Consider the following 23,673-nt stretch of genomic DNA (forward strand, 5'->3'; position numbering starts at 1 on the left):
ACGTGAAAGTTGCACTGCTCGCATACAGACAGTAACGGGCTGCAGCTTGTCCACTCCGCCGGTTTTCTATTCACTAAACTAACTTTGGTTAAGTCAACACAGAAACATGGCGACCGCAACCATGAGATACTATCAGCACATTTCTTCTAACGGTGATTTGGTACCGGATTGGACCACGAAAGAAGTCAGCACCGGGGTAAGTGTTCGGAACCGACATGGACCGCAAAATGTACAAACATGTGGACCGGTAGAATGTTTCGTTGGAAAGTTAAGATCTTTGGAAGTCGTTGAATGAGACAGCACTTCTAGTCAGGGCAGACATGGTCATGACTAGACTAGTTGACTAGTTTGTATGTAGAGCCAGATAACATCAACTGGCAAGTAAGATGAAGTCGACTCATATTTAGTTTAATTTAAGGAAAATACATGTTTATAGTTACCAGTGTTGGCAATCCACACATTAGACTAACGAACTGTAACGAACTTGTCCGAGCGTCCGGTCATCGACGTGAATGTGTCTGTCATTTTAGACCACGATCATGGCGGTGGAGTATGACGGCGGCGTGGTGATCGGTGCGGACTCCAGAACCACAACCGGGTAATAAGATATCGAGAATAACACTATGTGTGTTAGCTAACTGAATGCAGCGTGTCTGTGAGTGTGTTACGTGGCTGACTGTTGCTATGACGGTGTGGGTGTTCTAGCGCCTACATAGCTAACAGAGTGACGGACAAGCTCACTCCGATCCACGACCGGATCTTCTGCTGCCGCTCGGGCTCCGCCGCGGACACGCAGGCTATCGCTGACGCTGTCACCTACCAACTGGGCTTCCACAGGTGAATCTCACACACACATACTCTCTCTCGCCCTCTCTCACACTCTGTCTCACATACTCTCTCTTTCTCACACTCTCTCACACACACACACTCACTCTCTCTCACACACACACCTGTTCTTAGATCCACCTAATGCAGGTCCAGTCTTACAAACACTGACGAGCCCCTCCCCCTTCTGCAGCATTGAGCTAGATGAAGCCCCATTGGTACAGACAGCTGCCAGTCTGTTCCGGCAGAGCTGCTATAGGTACAGAGAGGAGCTGATGGCCGGGATCATCGTAGCGGGCTGGGACAAGAGACGAGGGGGGCAGGTGAGACTGCCACACATCTCTACGCAAACACATACCTACCTTTCTTTCTAGTTAGAACAAATCTTAATCCCCTTGTCTCAGATCAGTCTGGACTCATATTTATGACCCCCCCCCCCCAGGTGTACACGGTGCCGGTGGGGGGGATGCTGGTGCGCCAGCCTGTCTCTGTGGGGGGGTCTGGCAGCACCTACATCTACGGATACATGGACGCACACTATAGGACGGGCATGAACCAGCAGGAGTGTCTGGACCTGACTGCATCTGGTGAGGAGGAGGGAGGGGGGGAAGAGGCGGGAGGGGGGGAAGAGGCGGGAGGGGGGGGAGGGAGAGGAGGGAGGGGGGGGAGGAGGTAGAGGAGGGAGGGGGGGGAGGAGGTAGAGGAGGCGGGAGGGGGGGGGGGAGGAGGTAGAGGAGGCGGGAGGAGGGAGAGGAGGAGGGGGGTGAGGGAGAGGAGGCGGGGGGAGGAGGTAGAGGAGGCGGGGGGGAGGAGGCGGGAGGAGGAGGGAGGAGGGGAGGAGGAGGGAGAGGAGGCATGATTGTGTATGAAAGCTCTGTCCTGCTGTCCCCAGCCCTGAGCCTGGCTATGCATCGGGACGGGTCCAGCGGAGGCGTGGTCAGGCTGGCTGCTATCTCTGAACACGGCCTGGAGAGAAGTGTGATCCTGGGGAACCAGCTGCCTCGCTTCTCCAGTGCTTAGACACACACACGCACCTAAACACACACACCTAAACACACACACCTAAACACACACACCTAAACACACGCACACCTAAACACACACACACCTAAACACACACACCTAAACACAAACACACCTAAACACGCACCGAGCTGTTCACTGTGGAAGCTGTTTTTCAGATTTGTATTAAAGAACCAAGTTGTCTTTTCAACCTGCTGTGTGTTCTATTTAGTTCCGTCATATTCAAATCTGTTTAAATATGAAGTAAGCAGAAATCTGTATTGGACAGACATGATCCTGGTTAGAGTTAGCAGGGGTTGCATTAATAGTTAGGGGGTAAAAAGGTCCTCTTCCTGATTCCCAGCCGGAAACATGCTCTCCTCAATGTTCAGGAAAAATCATTTGATGCTGGAATCATTTTTTGAAAAAGGTTTTGAAAGGTAGAAAAATTATTTTCACAAAAAGATTCGAAAAATTGTTGAAAGGTTGTAAAAATATTTTCGAAAAGGTTTTGAAAAAGGTTTGCATCATTGATGGGTACTTTATGACGAGGCCTCTAATATACTCTACTGTACTCTGCTCTGCTTTACTCTTACTTTCCTCTCTTTTCACGTTGTGAGCGAAAAAAGTTTTGAAAGGTTGGCAAAATATTTATGAACACATTTTTTTGGGGGGGAAAGGTTGACATTTTGAAAAAAAGTGTGATATGTGGGCCTTCAGAATGAGCGTCCAGGTCTTGAAGCCTGTCAGCTGTGCTATGTGGGCCTTCAGAATGAGCGTCCAGGTCTTGAAGCCTGTCAGCTGTGCTATGTGGGCCTTCAGAATGAGCGTCCAGGTCTTGAAGCCTGTCAGCTGTGATATGTGGGCCTTCAGAATGAGCGTCCAGGTCTTGAAGCCTGTCAGCTGTGATATGTGGGCCTTCAGAATGAGCGTCCAGGTCTTGAAGCCTGTCAGCTGTGATATGTGGGCCTTCAGAATGAGCGTCCAGGTCTTGAAGCCTGTCAGCTGTGATATGTGGGCCTTCAGAATGAGCGTCCAGGTCTTGAAGCCTGTCAGCTGTGATATGTGGGCCTTCAGAATGAGCGTCCAGGTCTTGAAGCCTGTCAGCTGTGATATGTGGGCCTTCAGAATGAGCGTCCAGGTCTTGAAGCCTGTCAGCTGTGATATGTGGGCCTTCAGAATGAGCGTCCAGGTCTTGAAGCCTGTCAGCTGTGATATGTGGGCCTTCAGAATGAGCGTCCAGGTCTTGAAGCCTGTCAGCTGTGATATGTGGGCCTTCAGAATGAGCGTCCAGGTCTTGAAGCCTGTCAGCTGTGATATGTGGGCCTTCAGAATGAGCGTCCAGGTCTTGAAGCCTGTCAGCTGTGATATGTGGGCCTTCAGAATGAGCGTCCAGGTCTTGAAGCCTGTCAGCTGTGATATGTGGGCCTTCAGAATGAGCGTCCAGGTCTTGAAGCCTGTCAGCTGTGATATGTGGGCCTTCAGAATGAGCGTCCAGGTCTTGAAGCCTGTCAGCTGTGATATGTGGGCCTTCAGAATGAGCGTCCAGGTCTTGAAGCCTGTCAGCTGTGATATGTGGGCCTTCAGAATGAGCGTCCAGGTCTTGAAGCCTGTCAGCTGTGATATGTGGGCCTTCAGAATGAGCGTCCAGGTCTTGAAGCCTGTCAGCTGTGATATGTGGGCCTTCAGAATGAGCGTCCAGGTCTTGAAGCCTGTCAGCTGTGATATGTGGGCCTTCAGAATGAGCGTCCAGGTCTTGAAGCCTGTCAGCTGTGATATGTGGGCCTTCAGAATGAGCGTCCAGGTCTTGAAGCCTGTCAGCTGTGATATGTGGGCCTTCAGAATGAGCGTCCAGGTCTTGAAGCCTGTCAGCTGTGATATGTGGGCCTTCAGAATGAGCGTCCAGGTCTTGAAGCCTGTCAGCTGTGATATGTGGGCCTTCAGAATGAGCGTCCAGGTCTTGAAGCCTGTCAGCTGTGCTATGTGGGCCTTCAGAATGAGCGTCCAGGTCTTGAAGCCTGTCAGCTGTGATATGTGGGCCTTCAGAATGAGCGTCCAGGTCTTGAAGCCTGTCAGCTGTGATATGTGGGCCTTCAGAATGAGCGTCCAGGTCTTGAAGCCTGTCAGCTGTGATATGTGGGCCTTCAGAATGAGCGTCCAGGTCTTGAAGCCTGTCAGCTGTGATATGTGGGCCTTCAGAATGAGCGTCCAGGTCTTGAAGCCTGTCAGCTCCCAGGGGGCTGGCCATCACAAAGGGGGACTTTTTTCCAGATTTCTTTTAATCCTACCTTGAAACCAGGTAGGGATGAATCATGGGGTAGTACACAAATTCTCAAACACACACACAGTGCACACGAGATACCGCCAGTATTATATAAACTTTTATTTACAAAGAACACAAATTGTGACAATGTCCAACTTCTCTCCATCCCTCTAATCCATCATCCCCTCCCTCTCCTCCTCTCCATCCTTCTCTCCTCTCCCTCTCCTCCATCCTCCTCTCCCTCCCTCCCTCCCTCCCTCCCCAGTGTTCTCGTTACGTAGCAGGAGGGTTCTCAGTTCTCTACCTGCAGGCCTGTAGAATGTTCCATGGAACCATAGCTGGTGACCATGGTGACCAGTCTGATTGTGCTGCTACAGGGTCCACTTCAGACACCTGGGGGAGGAGGGGGTTAGAGGGGGTGTTACCTGGTGTGGGTGTTACCTGGTGTGGGTGTTACCTGGTGTGGGTGTTACCTGGTGTGGGTGTTACCTGGTGTGGGTGTTACCTGGTGTGTGTGTGTGTGTTACCTGGTGTGTGTGTTACCTGGTGTGTGTGTGTGTGTTACCTGGTGTGTGTGTTACCTGGTGTGTGTGTTACCTGGTGTGTGTGTGTGTGTTACCTGGTGTGTGTGTTACCTGGTGTGTGTGTGTGTGTTACCTGGTGTGTGTGTTACCTGGTGTGTGTGTGTGTTACCTGGTGTGTGTGTTACCTGGTGTGTGTGTGTGTTACCTGGTGTGTGTGTGTTACCTGGTGTGTGTGTGTGTTACCTGGTGTGTGTGTGTGTTACCTGGTGTGTGTGTTACCTGGTGTGTGTGTGTGTTACCTGGTGTGTGTGTGTTACCTGGTGTGTGTGTTACCTGGTCTCTCTATGTGTGTTACCTGGTGTGTGTGTGTGTGTTACCTGGTGTGTGTGTGTGTTACCTGGTGTGTGTGTTACCTGGTGTGTGTGTGTGTTACCTGGTGTGTGTGTGTTACCTGGTGTGTGTGTTACCTGGTCTCTCTATGTGTGTTACCTGGTGTGTGTGTTACCTGGTGTGTGTGTGTGTGTTACCTGGTGTGTGTGTTACCTGGTCTCTCTATGTGTGTTACCTGGTGTGTGTGTTACCTGGTGTGTGTGTGTGTTACCTGGTGTGTGTGTTACCTGGTGTGTGTGTGTTACCTGGTGTGTGTGTTACCTGGTGTGTGTGTTAACTGGTGTGTGTGTGTTACCTGGTGTGTGTGTGTTACCTGGTGTGTGTTACCTGGTCTCTCTGTGTGTGTGGAGGCAGCGTGTGCTGCAGTAGCGCCCCCCGCAGGAGCAGCAGGTGTAGTGGGAGGGGAAGCCACACACGGAGCAGAAACAGCGGGGGGGGAGGGAGGGGGGCGGGGCCGAGGCTGACACATAGTTAGGCTCTTCCCTCTCGCTCTGGTTCTGCCCAATCACAACACAGACCAGTCAGGCTCGTCCAATCAAAATTGTTGACTCAGACTAAGTAGTCTACAGTTACATCTGATCTCACAGAGGTCAGGGATCATACCTCCTCCTCCAGCAGAGTCTGGAAGTTCTTCCTGAAACGTTGTTTGAAGTGATCTCCTCTGGTCTTCCTCCTCTTCTTACCTGGCGGCAGTGGGGGGGGGGGGGGGGGCATCAGTTAATTAAAATGATTGATAAATCCTCATTACTGTGGCTCAATGCTTTATCTACACATAACCCCCCCCCCACACACACCAGGCTCCTCCCCCTCTCCGAAAGCGGGCAGGCGTGCGGCGGGGCCTGCGGGAGGAAGTGATGTCAGAGGGTCATCCTGGAAGTTGTCCTTCTCCAGCGCCTCCAGCTGGCGGGACAGACGCCGCAGTCTGGTGGTGTCATCCAGGACCCGCCTCTGGCCTGCCTCGGCCACACGCACTGCAGGGGGAGGTAGGTCATACAGGGTTAGTGCCTCTGGCCTGCCTCGACCACACGCACTGCAGGGGGAGGTAGGTCATACAGGGTTAGTGCCTCTGGCCTGCCTCGACCACACGCACTGCAGGGGGAGGTAGGTCATACAGGGTTAGTGCCTCTGGCCTGCCTCGACCACACGCACTGCAGGGGGAGGTAGGTCATACAGGGTTAGTGCCTCTGGCCTGCCTCGACCACACGCACTGCAGGGGGAGGTAGGTCATACAGGGTTAGTGCCTCTGGCCTGCCTCGACCACACGCACTGCAGGGGTGTGTGTTACCTGGATGCTAATCACAAATAAATTTGACACCTTCAGTACTGTGTTGCGGGTAGAATATTACCTAACCTAACCCTAACCATATGTATGGCTACTACTCTTATTACTGTGCCTCAGGGTTTGCATTTAAGCGTATTTTAATCGTATTGTCTGGGTTAACAGCCACGATATAAGTATTACTTTGCAATATGTGGTGTCATTAAGGGGCTGTGATATCGTGGTAAATATGGCTACTGCCTCCTCGACACAACCCCAAATACGTGATTAGTAGCCTACATTCGGGTAGTGTCTACGGTAACCAGTTGTTTCAGAAGAACCCAAAACAAAATGTTGCGTGAAGGCCATGCAACGTAGTTAATAAATATGTGACTGAAAGAAGCTTCGATCTATGAGCTTGCTAATGGCTCGCATTGTATAGCAGCGGACAAACAATATTCTATGTGTTTTTGCTCTTGTGTGATCGAATCCCACTTCATGCGAGCTTGCAAATGTTTTATTTTCTTAGCCTCCATTTATTTTGTTGTGAATGGCTGTAATGTAGTGCTCACTTATACTTTCATATTTGCTAATATGAGATGCGACTTAAAAATCGCCAGTAAACTGTTTGTGAATTTGTGACGAATCTGGTGATAGAGGCAGACGGCAGATGCTGCTGTTAGGTGAACGCACAGCTGGCATGCTTACTAGGGGTGGGAATCTTTTGGTACCTCACGATTCGATTCAAATCGATTCTTGGGGTGACGATTCGATTACAAACCGATTCACGATTATACCAAGATTTAAAAAATTACAGCGATTTTTGAAATTTGTGAATCGATGTGAATCGCTAGAAGACTGAATTGAGATTTGAATGTGAATCGATTTTTCCCCTACCCCTAATGCTTACGGAAACCAGTAGGGCAATAACACCGGTCACAGAGAGACGGGTTTGCTGTACAGCAGTTATGGGCTCAAGAACTAAACTTTAACTACAGAGATAGTTAGCAAACTACAAGTTAATAGCTACCTAACCTGCTATTTTTTTTATTCGATTGGCTCTTTTGTTAATTTCATGCCAGCAGACGTCAGTGGCTAGTTTACTAAATAATGTCAAAGACTAAAATTTAACCAAAATCAGGCTAGCTAGCCTACTCACTAGCTACAGTACTATACAGACTAGTATCTCACAAACTTAAGTAATCCAGCTAGCTATGCATCCATCAACGTATTCTAAAAGACTATAAGATTTACTGTATCCGATCATTTATATACATTATAAGATAAGTTTCCCAGACCTAACTTCACCGGCGATGGACCTGCACCATACCAGGTTGGCCAGGGAAGCGTTGCTGTAGCTAGTACTAGTAGTAGGCTAAATTGCAAGTCTAGTATTGATGCGGAAAAGTACTCAAACAAGGAACCGATACTTCAATTTACACCGTTACAGTAACAAAGTCGTCTCAGTAGCAACAACAGGAGATAAACAGATAAATAACCTTACCAGAACCCTTCTTCTCGAAAACCATCCTGTTTGTCCCTGCTCCGGTTTTCACTCATTTACTGCAAGTCGCAAAACCTTGCCAAGAACGCAGCAGCGCGTTTGAAACTCGGACGCTGCCTAGCGGTTAAACGGACGAATATACACAAACCTCCTGAATAAAGACGTAAATAAATGGTATATTAAGTGTATATTATGTGATATTGTATTTAATTATGTTAAAATGGACAGTAAACGGGCTGTTTAGACATATTAAAACTTAAAACATTTGTATGTGAACGCTTAGGTCAAATAACCAAACACTAATAACCAAACACTTATACAGAAAATTATTTATTAAAATTCCAAAATTGATTTCTCAATGGTAACAAATAATTTAATGCCCTTTGTACAAAGCTGTAGATATGAACATGACGAGTCCCAGAGACAGAAGTGAGGCTGAATAACACATCAAATCAAACAATATATACCAAGAGAGGCACCAAAAAAATACAAAATAAATCTTTTGAAACACAATAAAACATGATTTAACAACCCACTAGAGTGTTTGGGTCTTGGTACGTGAGCTCTTTGGTTACCGTGACAACCATTCTATCTGGAGTGTACCGAGATAGACATGTATATATGTCTATGTGTACCGACTATGACCGGTTGGTTACCATAGCAACACTGAACCCCGACACCGTCCTCAGAGGAAAATGACAGCAAACTGTGTTAAATTACTCACACACACACTCACACACACCCAGAACACACACACATGTTCACACAGAAACACACGCAACACACTCTCTGAGAATATACACACACACACACACACAAACAGACGCACAAAACACAGATGGAGTAGATGAAGTAGTTTGTGACCCCTCAGGACAGGGCGTGTAAGGCAGCATGGTGAGATGTGAGTGTGTGTGTGTGAGCGTGTTTGTGTCTAGGGGTCTACGAAGGAGACCATGATGTATCTGGTTCCCTGGGTGGTGGGCAACCCTTCGTGGTAGTGCGTGAGCCGGCCAGGATGCATGAAGGACCAGCCTTTACGAGGAGCTTCCACCTTGCAGTCATACCTCAGGAACCTGCACCCTCCGCCCTGAAACACACACACGCACAGACACACACTTCATAGACATGCAGAGATGGGATGTACTTAAGAGATGGTACTTAAGTACATTTATCAGTACTTAACCACCATTTATTTTTCTGACAACTTTTTACTTTCAGTTCTTAACATTTTTACACAAATATCTGTACTTTCACTTGTTACATTTTCAAGCTCGTTACTTAAGTTTTAATCTGTATTTGGTGGCAGGATCAATATTTTCTTGTCATAGTGTGCCTTTTTTGTACTGTGTGAGTACCTGGTAGTCCAGCCTCTTGCTATTGAGGGTGTGTGTGTGTGTTTGGTGTGGGTACCTGGTAGTCTAGCCCCTTGCTGTTGAGGGCGATGTTGATGGTGAAGGTGGAGGAGTCATGATGAGGTCTGAGAGAGGGCTGCTCATCTGGTCTGTACCTCACCACGAAGTTCATCACCGCCTGGGCCTGCACCCCCACCCCCCCCCGCGCACACACACACACACACCCCCCGCACGCACGCACACACACATAGTTGAATGGAGTGAGTAGCTATTTTACCTCTGTAGTTGCTAATGTATAGTATATATAGCTTCTATAGTAATTCAATAGTTGCCTTCTAGCTAGCTATTATAGTTCAGTAGTTGCCAGCTAGCCTGCTTGTGAGAGTGTGTGTGTGTGTGTGTACCTTAGGGTAGTATCCAGGGTAGTGTGTGTGTGTGTGTACCTTAGGGTAGTATCCAGGATACAGTTTCTCTGTGACGGGGACGATGTACTCCTTGAGGAACTTGAGCCACTCCTTCTCAAACTGGATCTGGTTCATGTGGATGTCTACAGTCGGCACGTTCTCATAGCCCCCCGCTAAGCGCTCATCCTGACACACACACACACACACAGCATTGCAGTTAGTTCCAAGATATACAAACAAATCTCTCTCTGCCTCTTTACCTCTACCCCCCTCCTCCTACCCCAACTGCTACTCTCTCCCTCTCTCCCTCTCTCCCTCTCTCCCTCTCTCCCTCTCTCTCCCCCCGATCCCCGGCCCCCGCCCCCCTTCTCCTCCCCCCTCACCGTGTGTTTCCCTCCAGACCAGCCTCCATTGTCCTCCATGGTCTCCACCAGGTCATCACACATCCTCTCAGAGAACGCCGGGAACCAGTACACATCAGGACAGGGCTGGAGGAGAGGAGAGATATAGTGAGAGAGAGAGAGGAAGAGAGGAGAGAGACAGAGAGAGAGAGACAGAGAGGGGGAGAGAGGACAGAGAGAGAGATATAGTGAGAGAGGGAGTGAGACAGACAGACAGATAGAGAGAGAGGGAGTGAGACAGAGAGAGGGAGAGAGAGAGGGAGGGAGACAGGTACTTAACCTACCTGCTCCACCATGCCTCCTTCCTCTTCAAAGATCTTGGAGTAGCTCTCATGGATGTACTTCTCCTTCCAGTCCTGAAACAGCAGCACCATTTTAGAGGGTGTGGGTTTCTATATGTGTGTGTGCGTGTAAGACAGAGTGTGTGTGTGTGATCTCACCACTGGGTTGTCAAATATCTGCCACATGTCCGGGTGTAGTCTGCTGATGTTATAGTTGGCCGAGGAGACGAGGCGTCCAAACTCATCCCTGTTAGACACGAACATGAACACCCCCTGGTGGACACACACACACACAGTCACACACACACACAGTCACACACACACACACAGTCACACACACACACACAGTCACACACACACACAGTCACACACACACACACAGTCACACACACACAGTCACACACACACACAGTCACACACACACACACAGTCACACACACACACAGTCACACAGTCACACACACAGTCACACACACACATACCTGGTCTCGTATGGTTCTGCAGAACACCATGTCTGGGTCCATGCCGTCCTGGCTGTAGAGGCTGGCCTGCAGCAGACGCCCCCGCAGCACTGAGCCCTGGATCAGGTACACCTGGGTGATGTAGGGGACGTTCCACAGCCCCCTGGAGAGAGGGGGAGGAGGGGGATGGAGGAGAGGGATGGAGGAGAGGGTTAGAGAGAGGGGGAGGAGAGGGATGGAGGAGAGGGTTAGAGAGAGGGGGAGGAGAGGGATGGAGGAGAGGGTTAAAGAGAGGGGGAGGAGAGGGGTGGAGGAGAGGGTTAGAGAGAGGGGGAGGAGGGGGATGGAGGAGAGGGTTAGAGAGAGGGGGAGGAGAGGGGTGGAGGAGAGGGTTAGAGAGAGGGGGAGGAGGGGGATGGAGGAGAGGGTTAGAGAGAGGGGGAGGAGGGGAGAGGTAGAGAGGGGGAGAGAGAGTGTGTGTGTGTGTGTGTGCTCACACTCTCTTGCCCTGTACGATGTCGATGTAGTCTTCAGAGCGGGAGTAGAAGCCCTCTGGACTCAGAGCGCCCCAGAAGTTGGACCACAGTTTCCCGTGTCTGGAGAGCATGGGGGCGATGACGGGCCTGAGGGGGTTACATACTGGAGGTCAGATGTTGTTCACAATGACAGAAGGATTATAGTGTATAGTGAGTGAGCGTGTAGTACACAGCGTGTAGTACACAGCGTGTAGTGTGTAGTACACACTTGTTCTCCTCTATGAGGATGCGCAGGATGTCTGGGTTCACCACAGCTACGTCCGCATCGATGCTGAAGTAGTAATCACACTCTACGTCCTTCTTACAGGCCTCCCTGCACACGCACACACACACATATATATATATACACTCATATACACACACATATACACAGGTTAATGTGGGTGTGTTCTAGGCTGAGGACGATCTCCGGAGAGCTCCAGAGAGCTCCAGAGGGCTCCAGGTTCAGCGGACTCACACAGCCATGGTCCTGGCCTGGGCCTGCTGCAAGTTCTCCTCCGGGCCCACCAGCCGCGCCCCGGGGAACTCAGAACGGTGACGCTCCCAAAAGCGCTGGATGTGCTTCTCATGGTGCACCACCTGCAGGGAGCAGAGGGTTAACACATGCACACCACACACACACACTATACACACAGTCAGTACTGACGTTGTTGTGTATGAAGAGCTTCATGCGGCTGGTGGGGTAGTTGAAGGTGGTCAGTCTCTCCAGGAACTCCTCCAGGAAGGGCGTGGGCTGTTCTATGAACACAGACACACACACCAGGGGCATCTCCTCATCCTGACACACACACACAGAACACACACACCATACACACACAGAACACACACACAGGACACACACACCATACACACACAGAACACACACACCATACACACACAGAACACACACACAGGACACACACACCATACACACACAGAACACACACACAGGACACACACACCATACACACACAGAACACACACACAGGACACACACACCATACACACACAGAACACACACACCATACACACACAGAACACACACACAGGACACACACACCATACACACACAGAACACACACACCATACACACACAGAACACACACACAGGACACACACACCATACACACACAGAACACACACACAGGACACACACACCATACACACACAGAACACACACACAGGACACACACACCATACACACACAGAACACACACACAGGACACACACACCATACACACACAGAACACACACACAGGACACACACACCATACACACACAGAACACACACACAGGACACACACACCATACACACACAGAACACACACACAGGACACACACACCATACACACACAGAACACACACACAGAACACACACACCATACACACACAGGACACACACACCATACACACACAGAACACACACACAGGACACACACACCATACACACACAGGACACACACACACCATACACACACAGGACACACACACAGGACACACACACACACACAGGACACACACACACACACAGGACACACACACACACACACAGGACACAATTAGGACAAAACCACATTCCAGCATACTTACTCAACTTGAAGGTAAATGCATGTTTGGGTATGCTGGGGTTGGTTAAGGTCAGGGGTCAGCTAGAGGTAGGTGAGCCTACAGAGGGACCGGTAGGGTCAGGGGTCAGGGTCTTACAGTGAGGTCGTTGAGGTACAGGAGGTCATCGTCACAGATGCCACATCCTGTCTCATGAGTCCACGCCATGGGAACGTAGTTGCCTAGGTAATTCAGCTGGAGCTGAGGGACGGCAGGACAGAGTATTATGGTCTGGCGTGACATCACAGCCAGAAGAATGTCACATGGGGCTGGTGTGGAGAGCTGTGATTGGTTACCTTGGTGGGGCCATTGCCATGGATGACCACAGGAAGCGTGTCATAGGCCACATTCCGCGCACGCACACGGGCCTTCTCAAACTTCAGCACCACCTCCTCTGAGACGCAGCAACACCACACACAGGTCAGAAGGGATATCTACGCAGTGAGGGGTTGTGTGCGTGTATATGGTATGTGCGTGTGGTGTGTGTGTACGTGTATGTGTGTGTGTGTGTGTGTTGACTCACCCAGGGCTCCATTGAGGTTCTGGAAGATTCTTGATCGGTGGTCCAGAGTCATGTTAAACTTTGTCTGCAGATAAAAACACAACATCTCACTATGGGATTACTGGAGGGTGAAGATCTGAGGGTTAGGAAGGGAGGTCAGGGGTTAAGCTAGGGGTCAGGGTGGGTGCTGACCCGCTGGGCCTTGTCCAGGTAGATCTTGGTGTAGAACAGCTGGTCGTCATCGTTGTCTTTATGTTTCCACTGCTGCACGATCTCTACCAACTCAGGAGCGTAGCCCATGAACCCTGCGCACACACACACACACAGTTACCAAGCATGCACACACACATTTACCAAGCATGCACCCACACACACACACACACACACAGTCGAACCTCCAGAGTTGAGGTAGCGTTTGCCGGTGTGTACGGGGGGGTATTTGGGTGCCAGGCGCTGGTCGGGCCAGCAGAAGCCCTCGGCAGAGAACACCACACGGTGTCTCATCCTGGAGAACTTCCACAGCAGATCCTCCGGCCCGCTGGCCAGCAGCACGTCGTAGCTGACAACAACAACAAGACTGTCAACATCTTCAGGTCAACAACAACTATCCACTGTCCAGCTCACACACACACACACACACACTGGTCTATCATTAGCATGCCACAGTAGATGACACCCCTACAGGAGACTGGATGCCACAGCAACCACACTGCTGGAACAGGGTGGGGTTGTCACTATGACAACCTAGCCAACACACACCCACACCCACGCACCGCTACACACACGCACTCACTCTTACATTACTACACACACACTAACACAGAAAATCATACAAAAACATAATAAGTTGTGTGTGTGGGTTCTATAGATAGGTATCAGGTGGTGTCACACCCTCCTTTCTCCCTTTCTCTTATCTGCAGCTTGGGTTCCCTCGCTCTCTCTATCCTCCTCTTCTTCTTTCTCCATGTCCCTCTCTCTCTCTTCCTCCTCTCCTCTGTTCCCAGGTACAACCTGACACCTGTCCCACATACAGCCTTCTACACACACAGCATCCTACACACACACATACAGCCTTCTACACACACATACAGCATCCTACACACACACAGACCTGTCTACAAAGAGGATGATGAGGTCCTTGTTGTGGGCGTGTTTCAGCAGCTCGTTCTTCAGCCAGCGCACCTTCTGCCCCCCCCCCACCGTGTGGGCCACATCGCCCCCCTTCCACTCCTCCCCCAGGCCCAGCACCTGCACACACACACATCATAGAACACTGAAAACATGGTGGAAGAGGAAGTGTGTGTGGTGTGTGTATGGTGTGTGTGTGGTGTGTGTATGATGTGTGTATGGTGTGTGTATGGTGTGTGTGTGGTGTGTGTATGGTGTGTGTATATGGGGTGTGTGTGTGGGGGGGTAGGTACCTTGACAGTATAGTTGAACTCCCTGGCCGTCCTCATGAACCTGTTGAAGCCATCTGTCTCCTCTGTAGCAGCAGTGATCACCAACAGGTTCTCTACACACACACACATTATGGAACTGTTAACTTCTAAATGAGAGAGAATGAGAGGGGGGAGAGAGAGAGTGGAGAGAGAGAGTGGAGAGAGAGGGGTAGACAGAAAAGAGAAGAGAATGAGTCGAGAGGGGAATGTCGTTCCCCGTTCTCCGTCAGAGGAGACGAGAGGAACTCCAGAATGGGAACTCTGGAATCTGGGAAGAACATTCCATAGAACCTCCTCGAAAGAGAGGCGGAAGAGGAGGGGGGGGGCTGTGACGTCACAAAACCCTCCTTGTGCTGTGGAACTAGAGGCTATTCCAAATAGCCATAGATACCAGTCCCGAGTACACGTCCTCGTTAGATAGCTAGTTACCTAGTTAGTTATCTAGCTCTAGTTAGCTACTTTACGCACAGCGGATCGATGATCACTATGGTTACAGTTTTAGGATCAATCACAACACGCAGACGGCTTGCAGGCAGCACGGCTATTCAGACAACACTAACCAAACGATGTAGCATGTGTGATGATGCTGAAGATGAAGACACACACACACACACACACAGCTGTGTCGCTAAATTAGTTACCAGTCAACTGTCTGTCAACATTAGGCTAACGTTAGCCCATTCCATCCACTAGGTTAGCCAGATATACTGGCCGCGTTCTCCCGTTACTGTACCGTAGGGAGCTGTACCTAATATCTGATCAGATCTAGTTAGCACGATCCTCTAGTACGGTCCAGAGATACTGGTAGGTCTGATACCAGTGATGAGGACTTTTGCAACTTGTTCACTTGACAGCTCAGCTGGCATGCGAGCTAGTTCTGTGGTTAGTTAGCGGATGGGCTCTCTCGACCCCGGGACGGGACGGGGGTAAGGCGTAGGGTCTTACCGGGGGACAGGGTTTGCTGCTCCGCGTTGACGGTGGTGTGGAAGCAACCGAGAAGGATCACTAACATCACCGCGTGCCACCGTGACTCCATCCTCCCGGTCTGGTAGCTAGCTGGAAACTGTCGGCTAATGTGAAGTTATCTCTCTAAAGTTTAAACCTCTCTCTCTCTTGCTCTCTCTCTCTCTGTCCTCCTCCAACCTCTCGTCCCCTCAGTCTTTCTCCCATTTCCAACTCTCGCGAGCTCTGAACAGCTTGGGGCAATTTTGTCAATACAACCAAGACCCTCCTTTTCCGCGTGACTGACCAGTGGGAGGGAGAGAACGAGTGATTGATGGGCTGACAGCCAGTCAACAAGCTACACAGACAACGGCTCCACCAATGGGCGCGGGACAGATGGAAATCGGGAGCCGTGAATTCCCTACCCACGGGCTACAGAAAGTTCGTGAAAGCGGAGAAAGTGAATCTGCCTTTCTGCCACGTCTGAAGAAATACTCCTCCCTGTGCCCCCGCCCCTGACTCACACACACACACATACTCTCTCTCTCTCTCTCTCTCTCTCTCTCTCTCTCTCTCTCTCTCTCTCTCTCTCTCTCTCTCTCTCTCTCTCTCTTTCTCTCTCTCTCTCTCTCTCTCTCTCTCTCTCTCTCTCTCACACACACACACACACACACACACACACACACACACACGCACACACACACAAAGAGAGAGACAGACACACGCGCAAGCACAGCCGCGGGAAACCAACTGCAGATTCAAACTGAGAAGGCTGAACATATATTAACTAGAGAGGGTACAATTTCTGGGGAAATTGTAGGGTGTGCTTGCTTGCGTCGGTTGCACAGGGGTCCGTTTTTTAATGACATTTTTACAACTGATATTTCTGTATTTTATATAAAAATGCATACTTATTATTTATAAAGATTACATAGATTTAAAAGCATTTTTTTTGCTGCTCATTTACAACTGAAAATACGAGTGAAGTGTAGAATGAAATAGATGTCTTCTCATTTCCCCTGCAAGAGGCAGCCTCATCGTTGAATCAAAACGAATAAATTTGGCAGACCGGTGTAAAAATTACTGGTGGGGAGGCAGCGTGGTGCATTGTGGGGAGGCAGCGTGGTGCACTGTTGGGAGGCAGCGTGGTGCATTGTGGGGAGGCAGTGTGGTGCACTGTGGGGAAGCAGCGTGGTGCATTGTGGGGAGGCAGCGTGGTGCATTGTGGGGAGGCAGCGTGGTGCATTGTGGGGAGGCAGCGTGGTGCACTGTGGGGAGGCAGCGTGGTGCATTGTGGGGAGGCAGCGTGCTGCACTGTTGGGAGGCAGCGTGTTGCATTGTGGGGAGGCAGCGTGGTGCACTGTGGGGAGGCAGCGTGGTGCATTGTGGGGAGGCAGCGTGGTGCACTGTGGGGAAGCAGCGTGGTGCATTGTGGGGAGGCAGCGTGGTGCATTGTGGGGAGGCAGCGTGGTGCATTGTGGGGAGGCAGCGTGGTGCACTGTGGGGAGGCAGCGTGGTGCACTGTGGGGAGGCAGCGTGGTGCATTGTGGGGAGGCAGCGTGGTGCACTGTGGGGAGGCAGCGTGGTGCATTGTGGGGAGGCAGCGTGGTGCACTGTGGGGAGGCAGCGTGGTGCATTGTGGGGAGGCAGCGTGGTGCACTATGGGGAGGCAGCGTGGTGCATTGTGGGGAGGCAGCGTGGTGCATTGTGGGGAGGCAGCGTGGTGCACTGTGAGGCAGGCGACATTACGGTACCTTTAGGTTCAGACCAAATCTGTGCTTTAGCACGTGACATATCCTGATGTTGACCCTGCTGTCAGTAAACATACACACACTGTTTAAAGCTCAAAGTGCAAACTTTGTGGGGGTACACTGACTGGTCTACCAGACATTTTGCTCTGTCTCTCTCTCACACACTCTCTCACACTCTCACACAGTCTCACTCTCTCATATTCTCACACAGTCTCACTCTCTCTCACTCTCTCACACAGTCTCACTCTCTCACACTCGAACACGCTCAGACTCTCTCACACTCGAACACGCTCAGACTCTCTCACACTCGAACACGCTCAGACTCTCTCACACTCGAACACGCTCAGACTCTCTCACACTCGAACACGCTCAGACTCTCTCACACTCGAACACGCTCAGACTCTCTCACACTCGAACACGCTCAGACTCTCTCACACTCTCTCACGCTCAGACTCTCTCAGCTCCATGAAGGAGCTCCCAGCAGGTGAGGAGAGGACAGATGTCATGGAGACGGATTACCATGACGACTACAACCCCTCCAACAGCAGAGACGACACAGCCTTCTGGACCAAAGGTTTGTGAGTGTGTGTATGTAAGTGTGTGTGTGTGTGTGAGAGAGTGTGTGTGTGAGAGAGAGTGTATATGTGAGTGTGTTTGTAAGTACACATATGTTTTCGTGTATGTAAGTGTGTGTGTGTGTGTGTGTGTGTGTGTGTGTGTGTGTAGAGGGAGCTCCCAGGTTAGGAGTGCTGCAGCCCTCTAGCCCCCCCCGGTGGAGGATGTGGGTCCTGCCGTCTGTCTGTGCTGTTCTCCTATTGGCTCTCATCATCTCTGTGTCTGTCAGCAGTGAGTACCTACACACACACTCTCTCTCACACACACTCAAACACATAATACAGTTTAACCTACCTCTGTGTGTGTGTAGACATGAAGACAGGTAGGAGGGTTACCTCTGTGGAGAAGACAGTAGCCAACCTGACATCAGCTGTCCAGAGTCTACACACCTCTCTACACCTGTCTCAGACTGCAGGTACACACACACACACACACACCTCTCTACACCTGTCTCAGACTGCAGGTACACACACACACACCTCTCTACACCTGTCTCAGACTGCAGGTACACACACACACACACACATCTCTACACCTGTCTCAGACTGCAGGTACACACACACACACACACACACACCTCTCTACACCTGTCTCAGACTGCAGGTACACACACACACACACACACATCTCTACACCTGTCTCAGACTGCAGGTACACACACTCACATACACACACTCACACACTCACACAATAAGACAAGTTTTGTCTGGTTCCAGCTGATGAAACTCAGAAGGAGATTGGACGGCTTGAGGTTTCCATGGCAACAGGACAAGTCAAGCTGGAGTCAGGTGCATCTATCAAACCCTTCCCCTCAGACAAACACTCAAACATGAGTTCCTACAGACATCAGACTGGTGCAACTCTGGCATGTGGTGTGTGTGTGACATGTGGTGTGTGTGTGGTGTGTGTGTGACATGTGGTGTGTGTGTGACAGTGTTGGAGTCAGTGAAGACTTTGGATGAGGTGGTGAATCTCCGTCACAAAGTGGACGGGCTGAAGTGTTCCATCGACAGATTCCTGCGGAACGGTAGAACACACACACAAGACACACACACCTATAGCAAACTCACACATCTTGTTTATGTGTATGGTGTGTGTGTATACATGTATATGTGTGTACATGTGTGTACATGTGTGTGTGTAGACTCCTCGGTGGAGTGCTGTCCCCTGGACTGGATCCTGTTCTCCTCCAGGTGTTACCTGCTGTCCCATGATGCATTGGGCTGGAACCAGGCGCGGGACTGGTGTGTGGCCCACCAATCACAGCTCGCCGTACTGAAGACCCGGGACGAGTGGGTGAGACACACACACACATACAGTCCACCACAGACTGTTACACACACAGTTCCCCAGACTGTTACACACACAGTTCCCCAGACTGTTACACACACAGTTCCCCAGACTGTTACACACACAGTCCACCACAGACTGTTACACTCACAGTCCACCACAGACTGTTACACACACAGTTCCCCAGACTGTTACACACACAGTCCACCACAGACTGTTACACACACAGTCCACCACAGACTGTTACACACACAGTTCCCCAGACTGTTACACACACAGTTCCCCAGACTGTTACACACACAGTTCCCCAGACTGTTACACACACAGTCCACCACAGACTATTACACTCACAGTCCACCACAGACTGTTACACACACAGTTCCCCAGACTGTTACACACACAGTCCACCACAGACTGTTACACACACAGTCCACCACAGACTGTTACACACACAGTCCACCACAGACTGTTACACACACAGTCCACCACAGACTGTTACACACACAGTTCCCCAGACTGTTACACACACAGTTCCCCAGACTGTTACACACACAGTTCCCCAGACTGTTACACACACAGTTCCCCAGACTGAGCTTGTGTGTGTGCAGAGGTTCCTGGGCCAGAGGGCCCACCCCCAGTACTACTGGATCGGGCTGACAGATGAGCGCACTGGAACCTGGGAGTGGGTGGACGGAACCCCCTATACCATGGACCGCAGGTAGGGGGGGGGGGACAGTGTGTGTGTGTGTGTGTGAGGACAGTGTGTGTGTGTGTGAGGACAGTGTGTGTGTGTGTGTGTGAGGACAGTGTGTGTGTGTGTGAGGACAGTGCGTGTGTGTGTGTGTGAGGGTTACTCTTTCTTGATCTTAGGGTTTTTTTGTTGGTTATGTTTTTTTCTGAGATTGTGTGTGTGTGCAGTAACTGGCTCCCTAACCAGCTTGATAACTGTGTGTGTGTGTGTGTGCAGTAACTGGCTCCCTAACCAGCTTGATAACTGTGTGTGTGTGTGTGTGTGTGTGTGTAGTCACTGGCTCCCTAACCAGCTTGATAACTGTGTGTGTGTGTGTGTGTGCAGTCACTGGCTCCCTAACCAGCTTGATAACTGTGTGTGTGTGTGTGTGTGCAGTCACTGGCTCCCTAACCAGCTTGATAACTGTGTGTGTGTGTGTGTGTGCAGTCACTGGCTCCCTAACCAGCTTGATAACTGTGTGTGTGTGTGTGTGTGTGTGTAGTCACTGGCTCCCTAACCAGCCTGATAACTGTGTGTGTGTGTGTGTGCAGTCACTGGCTCCCTAACCAGCCTGATAACTGTGTGTGTGTGTGTGTGTGTGTGTGCAGTCACTGGCTCCCTAACCAGCCTGATAACTGTGTGTGTGTGTGTGTGTGCAGTCACTGGCTCCCTAACCAGCCTGATAACTGTGTGTGTGTGTGTGTGCAGTCACTGGCTCCCTAACCAGCCTGATAACTGTGTGTGTGTGTGTGTAGTCACTGGCTCCCTAACCAGCCTGATAACTGTGTGTGTGTGTGTGTGCAGTCACTGGCTCCCTAACCAGCCTGATAACTGTGTGTGTGTGTGTGTGCAGTCACTGGCTCCCTAACCAGCCTGATAACTGGGTGTGTGTGTGTGTGTGTGTGCAGTCACTGGCTCCCTAACCAGCCTGATAACTGGGTGTGTGTGTGTGTGCAGTCACTGGCTCCCTAACCAGCCTGATAACTGTGTGTGTGTGTGTGTAGTCACTGGCTCCCTAACCAGCCTGATAACTGTGTGTGTGTGTGTGTGTGTGTGCAGTCACTGGCTCCCTAACCAGCCTGATAACTGTGTGTGTGTGTGTGTGTGCAGTCACTGGCTCCCTAACCAGCCTGATAACTGTGTGTGTGTGTGTGTGTGTGTGTGTGCAGTCACTGGCTCCCTAACCAGCCTGATAACTGGGTGTGTGTGTGCAGTCACTGGCTCCCTAACCAGCCTGATAACTGGGTGTGTGTGTGTGTGTGCAGTCACTGGCTCCCTAACCAGCCTGATAACTGGGTGTGTGTGTGTGTGTGCAGTCACTGGCTCCCTAACCAGCCTGATAACTGTGTGTGTGTGTGTGTGTGTGTGTGTGTGTGTGTGCAGTCACTGGCTCCCTAACCAGCCTGATAACTGTGTGTGTGTGTGTGTGTGTGTGCAGTCACTGGCTCCCTAACCAGCCTGATAACTGTGTGTGTGTGTGTGTGTGTGTGCAGTCACTGGCTCCCTAACCAGCCTGATAACTGGGTTAGCCCTGAGCGTGGCCTGACGGGGACGGAGGACTGTGCCCACCTGCACACCAACGGACGCCTCAACGACAACCACTGCACCAGGCTGCTGAGATACGTCTGCCAGGGGCACCTTCTGGTCCCTAGCACCTAGCCCCAATCCCTAGCACCTAGCCCCAGTCCCTAGCACCTAGCCCCAGTCCCTAGCCCCAGTCCCTAGCACCAGTCCCTAGCACCTAGCCCCAGTCCCTGGCACCTAGCCCCAGTCCCTAGTTCCAGTCCCTAGCACCTAGCCCCAGTCCCTAGCACCAAGCCCCAGTCCCTAGCCCCAGTCCCTAGCACCTAGCCCCAGTCCCTAGCCCCAGTCTCTAGCCCCAGTCCCTAGCACCTAGCCCCAGTCCCTAGCCCCAGTCCCTAGCACCAGTCCCTAGCACCTAGCCCCAGTCCCTGGCACCTAGCCCCAGTCCCTAGTTCCAGTCCCTAGCACCTAGCCCCAGTCCCTAGCACCAAGCCCCAGTCCCTAGCCCCAGTCCCTAGCACCTAGCCCCAGTCCCTAGCCCCAGTCTCTAGCCCCAGTCCCTAGCACCTAGCCCCAGTCCCTAGCACCTAGCCCCAGTCCCTAGCACCTAGCCCCAGTCCCTAGCCCCAGTCCCTAGCACCTAGCCTAAGGCCCTAGAACCTAACCCACCACCGAGCACCTGACCATAGCACCTGCTTGACGCACCCCTAGAATTTAGCCCTATAATCCTAGTACATACCTAGCCCTAACCCCAGCCCCACCCTAACTCCAACACTTCATTCCTGGCAACACCAGATTATCAATAAAGCGTTGTATGTAACCTGACAAAGGAGTAATAAAGCTGTTTGAATTCCCACAACCAGCAGGAGGGCTCACCCCCCCCCCCCTGCTCCCCCTGGGGATCACATGGGGGGTTAGGGTTAGGGTCAAGGAACAAGTAGAAACAACAAGATCATGTTTAGTAACACTGTTTATAGTACAGAAACACTGTTTATAGAATAGAAACACAGAAATCAGAAACACTGTTTATAGAGACTCACAACACTGGCAGTGTGTGTGTGTGTGCGTGGTGTGTGTGTGTGTGTGGTGTGTGTGTGTGTCAGTCTCTCAGAGGGTAGGCTCGTGATAGGACAAGCTCTGTCACGTCTCCGCCCAAAGAACACGCCTCCAGGACACACAGCAGCCTCTGATTGGACAGCTGTGCTGCCATGGCGATCAGGTCGGCTAGGAGGAGAGGAGCACAGGGAGAACATTACACTGTGAGTGTGATGTGTGTGTGATGTGTGTGTCTGTGTGTGTCATGTGTGTGTCATGTGTGTGTCTGTGTGTGTCTGTGAGTGTGAGGTGGGTGTGGGTGTGATGTGAGTGTATCTGTGTGAGTGTGTGATGTGAGTGTGATGTCAGTGTATGTGTATGAGTGTGTGTGTGTGTGTGTGTGTGTGAGGGACTCACCAGCAGCAGGGGGTGGTGTGTGTGAGGAGAAGGCTCCATGTTGCAGGGTGGAGCTCCAGAGGTTGGCGTGTGTGTGGGGGTGGCAGAGAGGGGGTTGGGGGAGGGCGGGCAAAAACACTGCATCCACTACGACCCCATCTGTCAGTGCTGAGGGGGGGAGACATGGTTATATTGCACAGTGCTGGTAAATACACACTGTTCCTGAATTTGTGATTGTGTGTTTGTAGTGTGTGTGGTGTGTGTGTGTGTGTGTGGTGTGTGTGTGGTGAGTACCTCTCAGGGTTAGGGTGTAGTGTCCGGTGTAGGAGTGGGCGGGGCTGAAGGTCTCCAGGGCTCCTCTGATTGGACACTTCTGAATGTCCCCGGCCTGCATCGCCAAGGCGACCGACTGTTCCTCCCTCCGCTCGTAGCAGAAGCGCAGTGGGAGCGTCTCCATGGCAACACGGGCCATGCCCACGTGGGAGGAGTTGTGGGAGGGGGCGGTGAGGAAGGACTGATCATCATCATCATCATCTTCATCCTCGTCATTGTTCTGCAGGAACTCCATAGAAGCACTCCACAAGGTTCCTTATACACACACACACAGATTATACACACACACACACACACACATCTATATAAACACACACAGATTATACACACA

General features: G+C 51.2%; 5 protein-coding genes across 7 annotated transcripts in view; 2 read left to right on the plus strand and 3 right to left on the minus strand.

Moving 5' to 3' along the window:
* Positions 1 to 6: 6 nt before the first annotated feature.
* LOC134009991 (proteasome subunit beta type-6-like) lies at positions 7 to 2,038 on the plus strand. Its single transcript, XM_062449817.1, has 7 exons — positions 7 to 196; positions 531 to 598; positions 706 to 837; positions 1,019 to 1,148; positions 1,268 to 1,412; positions 1,718 to 1,873; positions 1,964 to 2,038. The coding sequence occupies exons 1-6, from the start codon at positions 107 to 109 to the stop codon at positions 1,843 to 1,845; spliced, it is 693 nt and encodes a 230-aa protein (XP_062305801.1). The 5' UTR covers positions 7 to 106; the 3' UTR covers positions 1,846 to 1,873; positions 1,964 to 2,038.
* A 2,270-nt stretch (positions 2,039 to 4,308) lies between these two features.
* LOC134009713 (zinc finger HIT domain-containing protein 1-like) lies at positions 4,309 to 7,882 on the minus strand. The gene is made up of 5 exons (XM_062449337.1): positions 7,767 to 7,882; positions 5,799 to 5,975; positions 5,608 to 5,687; positions 5,332 to 5,501; positions 4,309 to 4,483 (listed from the first exon to the last, which is right to left on the minus strand). The coding sequence occupies exons 1-5, from the start codon at positions 7,789 to 7,791 to the stop codon at positions 4,462 to 4,464; spliced, it is 474 nt and encodes a 157-aa protein (XP_062305321.1). The 5' UTR covers positions 7,792 to 7,882; the 3' UTR covers positions 4,309 to 4,461.
* A 198-nt stretch (positions 7,883 to 8,080) lies between these two features.
* plod3 (procollagen-lysine, 2-oxoglutarate 5-dioxygenase 3) lies at positions 8,081 to 15,881 on the minus strand. Its single transcript, XM_062449621.1, has 19 exons — positions 15,672 to 15,881; positions 14,709 to 14,800; positions 14,399 to 14,535; positions 13,683 to 13,846; positions 13,480 to 13,592; positions 13,309 to 13,372; positions 13,082 to 13,179; positions 12,885 to 12,986; positions 11,848 to 11,979; positions 11,659 to 11,780; positions 11,410 to 11,514; positions 11,163 to 11,288; positions 10,687 to 10,828; positions 10,364 to 10,477; positions 10,208 to 10,279; positions 9,906 to 10,010; positions 9,562 to 9,708; positions 9,177 to 9,302; positions 8,081 to 8,853 (listed from the first exon to the last, which is right to left on the minus strand). Exons 1-19 carry the CDS (start codon positions 15,760 to 15,762, stop codon positions 8,698 to 8,700), a joined length of 2,208 nt encoding a protein of 735 aa, XP_062305605.1. The 5' UTR covers positions 15,763 to 15,881; the 3' UTR covers positions 8,081 to 8,697.
* A 1,892-nt stretch (positions 15,882 to 17,773) lies between these two features.
* Positions 17,774 to 21,796, plus strand: asgr1a (asialoglycoprotein receptor 1a). 3 transcript variants are annotated; one of them, XM_062449512.1, is made up of 9 exons: positions 17,774 to 17,993; positions 18,146 to 18,265; positions 18,345 to 18,449; positions 18,751 to 18,822; positions 18,969 to 19,061; positions 19,179 to 19,330; positions 19,933 to 20,042; positions 21,548 to 21,729; positions 21,783 to 21,796. In XM_062449512.1, exons 1-8 carry the CDS (start codon positions 17,885 to 17,887, stop codon positions 21,711 to 21,713), a joined length of 927 nt encoding a protein of 308 aa, XP_062305496.1. In that variant the 5' UTR covers positions 17,774 to 17,884; the 3' UTR covers positions 21,714 to 21,729; positions 21,783 to 21,796. The 3 variants fall into 3 exon arrangements, with proteins under 3 accessions (XP_062305496.1, XP_062305494.1, XP_062305495.1); XM_062449510.1 differs by lacking the exon at positions 21,783 to 21,796 and adding an exon at positions 21,730 to 21,768 and having other exon boundaries at positions 21,548 to 21,692; XM_062449511.1 differs by lacking the exon at positions 21,783 to 21,796 and having other exon boundaries at positions 21,548 to 21,764.
* Positions 21,797 to 22,551: 755 nt separating this feature from the next.
* The window catches only part of si:ch73-71d17.2 (RPA-related protein RADX), a 7,641-nt gene continuing 6,519 nt past the window's right edge, over positions 22,552 to 23,673 (minus strand). The window contains exons 13-15 of the mRNA XM_062449822.1: positions 23,304 to 23,597; positions 23,031 to 23,177; positions 22,552 to 22,802 (exon numbers count right to left, since the gene is read on the minus strand). Coding sequence (XP_062305806.1) covers positions 22,678 to 22,802; positions 23,031 to 23,177; positions 23,304 to 23,597 — 566 coding nt within the window. The 3' untranslated portion in view covers positions 22,552 to 22,677. The remainder of the gene's footprint in view (positions 22,803 to 23,030; positions 23,178 to 23,303; positions 23,598 to 23,673) is intronic.

This window comes from Osmerus eperlanus, chromosome 23 (assembly GCF_963692335.1).
Source record: "Osmerus eperlanus chromosome 23, fOsmEpe2.1, whole genome shotgun sequence".
Classification (NCBI taxonomy): domain Eukaryota; kingdom Metazoa; phylum Chordata; class Actinopteri; order Osmeriformes; family Osmeridae; genus Osmerus; species Osmerus eperlanus.

Bases quoted from the DNA above. Each gene is read 5' to 3' on its own strand.
- LOC134009991 (XM_062449817.1), top strand. From the start codon at position 107: ATGGCGACCGCAACCATGAGATACTATCAGCACATTTCTTCTAACGGT. The intron at 599-705 runs GTAATAAGATAT...TGGGTGTTCTAG, and splicing joins GACTCCAGAACCACAACCGG to CGCCTACATAGCTAACAGAG. The intron at 1,413-1,717 runs GTGAGGAGGAGG...TGCTGTCCCCAG, and splicing joins TCTGGACCTGACTGCATCTG to CCCTGAGCCTGGCTATGCAT.
- LOC134009713 (XM_062449337.1), bottom strand. From the start codon at position 7,791: ATGGTTTTCGAGAAGAAGGGTTCTG. The intron at 5,976-7,766 runs GTAAGGTTATTT...CTCCCCCTGCAG, and splicing joins TTTCGAGAAGAAGGGTTCTG to TGCGTGTGGCCGAGGCAGGC. The intron at 5,502-5,607 runs GTATGATCCCTG...GTGATTGGGCAG, and splicing joins AGACTCTGCTGGAGGAGGAG to AACCAGAGCGAGAGGGAAGA.
- plod3 (XM_062449621.1), bottom strand. From the start codon at position 15,762: ATGGAGTCACGGTGGCACGCGGTGATGTTAGTGATCCTTCTCGGTTGC. The intron at 13,593-13,682 runs GTTCGACTGTGT...GTGTGTGCGCAG, and splicing joins ACGCTACCTCAACTCTGGAG to GGTTCATGGGCTACGCTCCT. The intron at 13,180-13,308 runs GTGAGTCAACAC...GCTGCGTCTCAG, and splicing joins GAACCTCAATGGAGCCCTGG to AGGAGGTGGTGCTGAAGTTT.
- asgr1a (XM_062449510.1), top strand. From the start codon at position 17,885: ATGAAGGAGCTCCCAGCAGGTGAGGAGAGGACAGATGTCATGGAGACG. The intron at 19,062-19,178 runs GTAGAACACACA...GTGTGTGTGTAG, and splicing joins CGACAGATTCCTGCGGAACG to ACTCCTCGGTGGAGTGCTGT. The intron at 21,693-21,729 runs CTTCTGGTCCCT...AATCCCTAGCAC, and splicing joins GATACGTCTGCCAGGGGCAC to CTAGCCCCAGTCCCTAGCAC.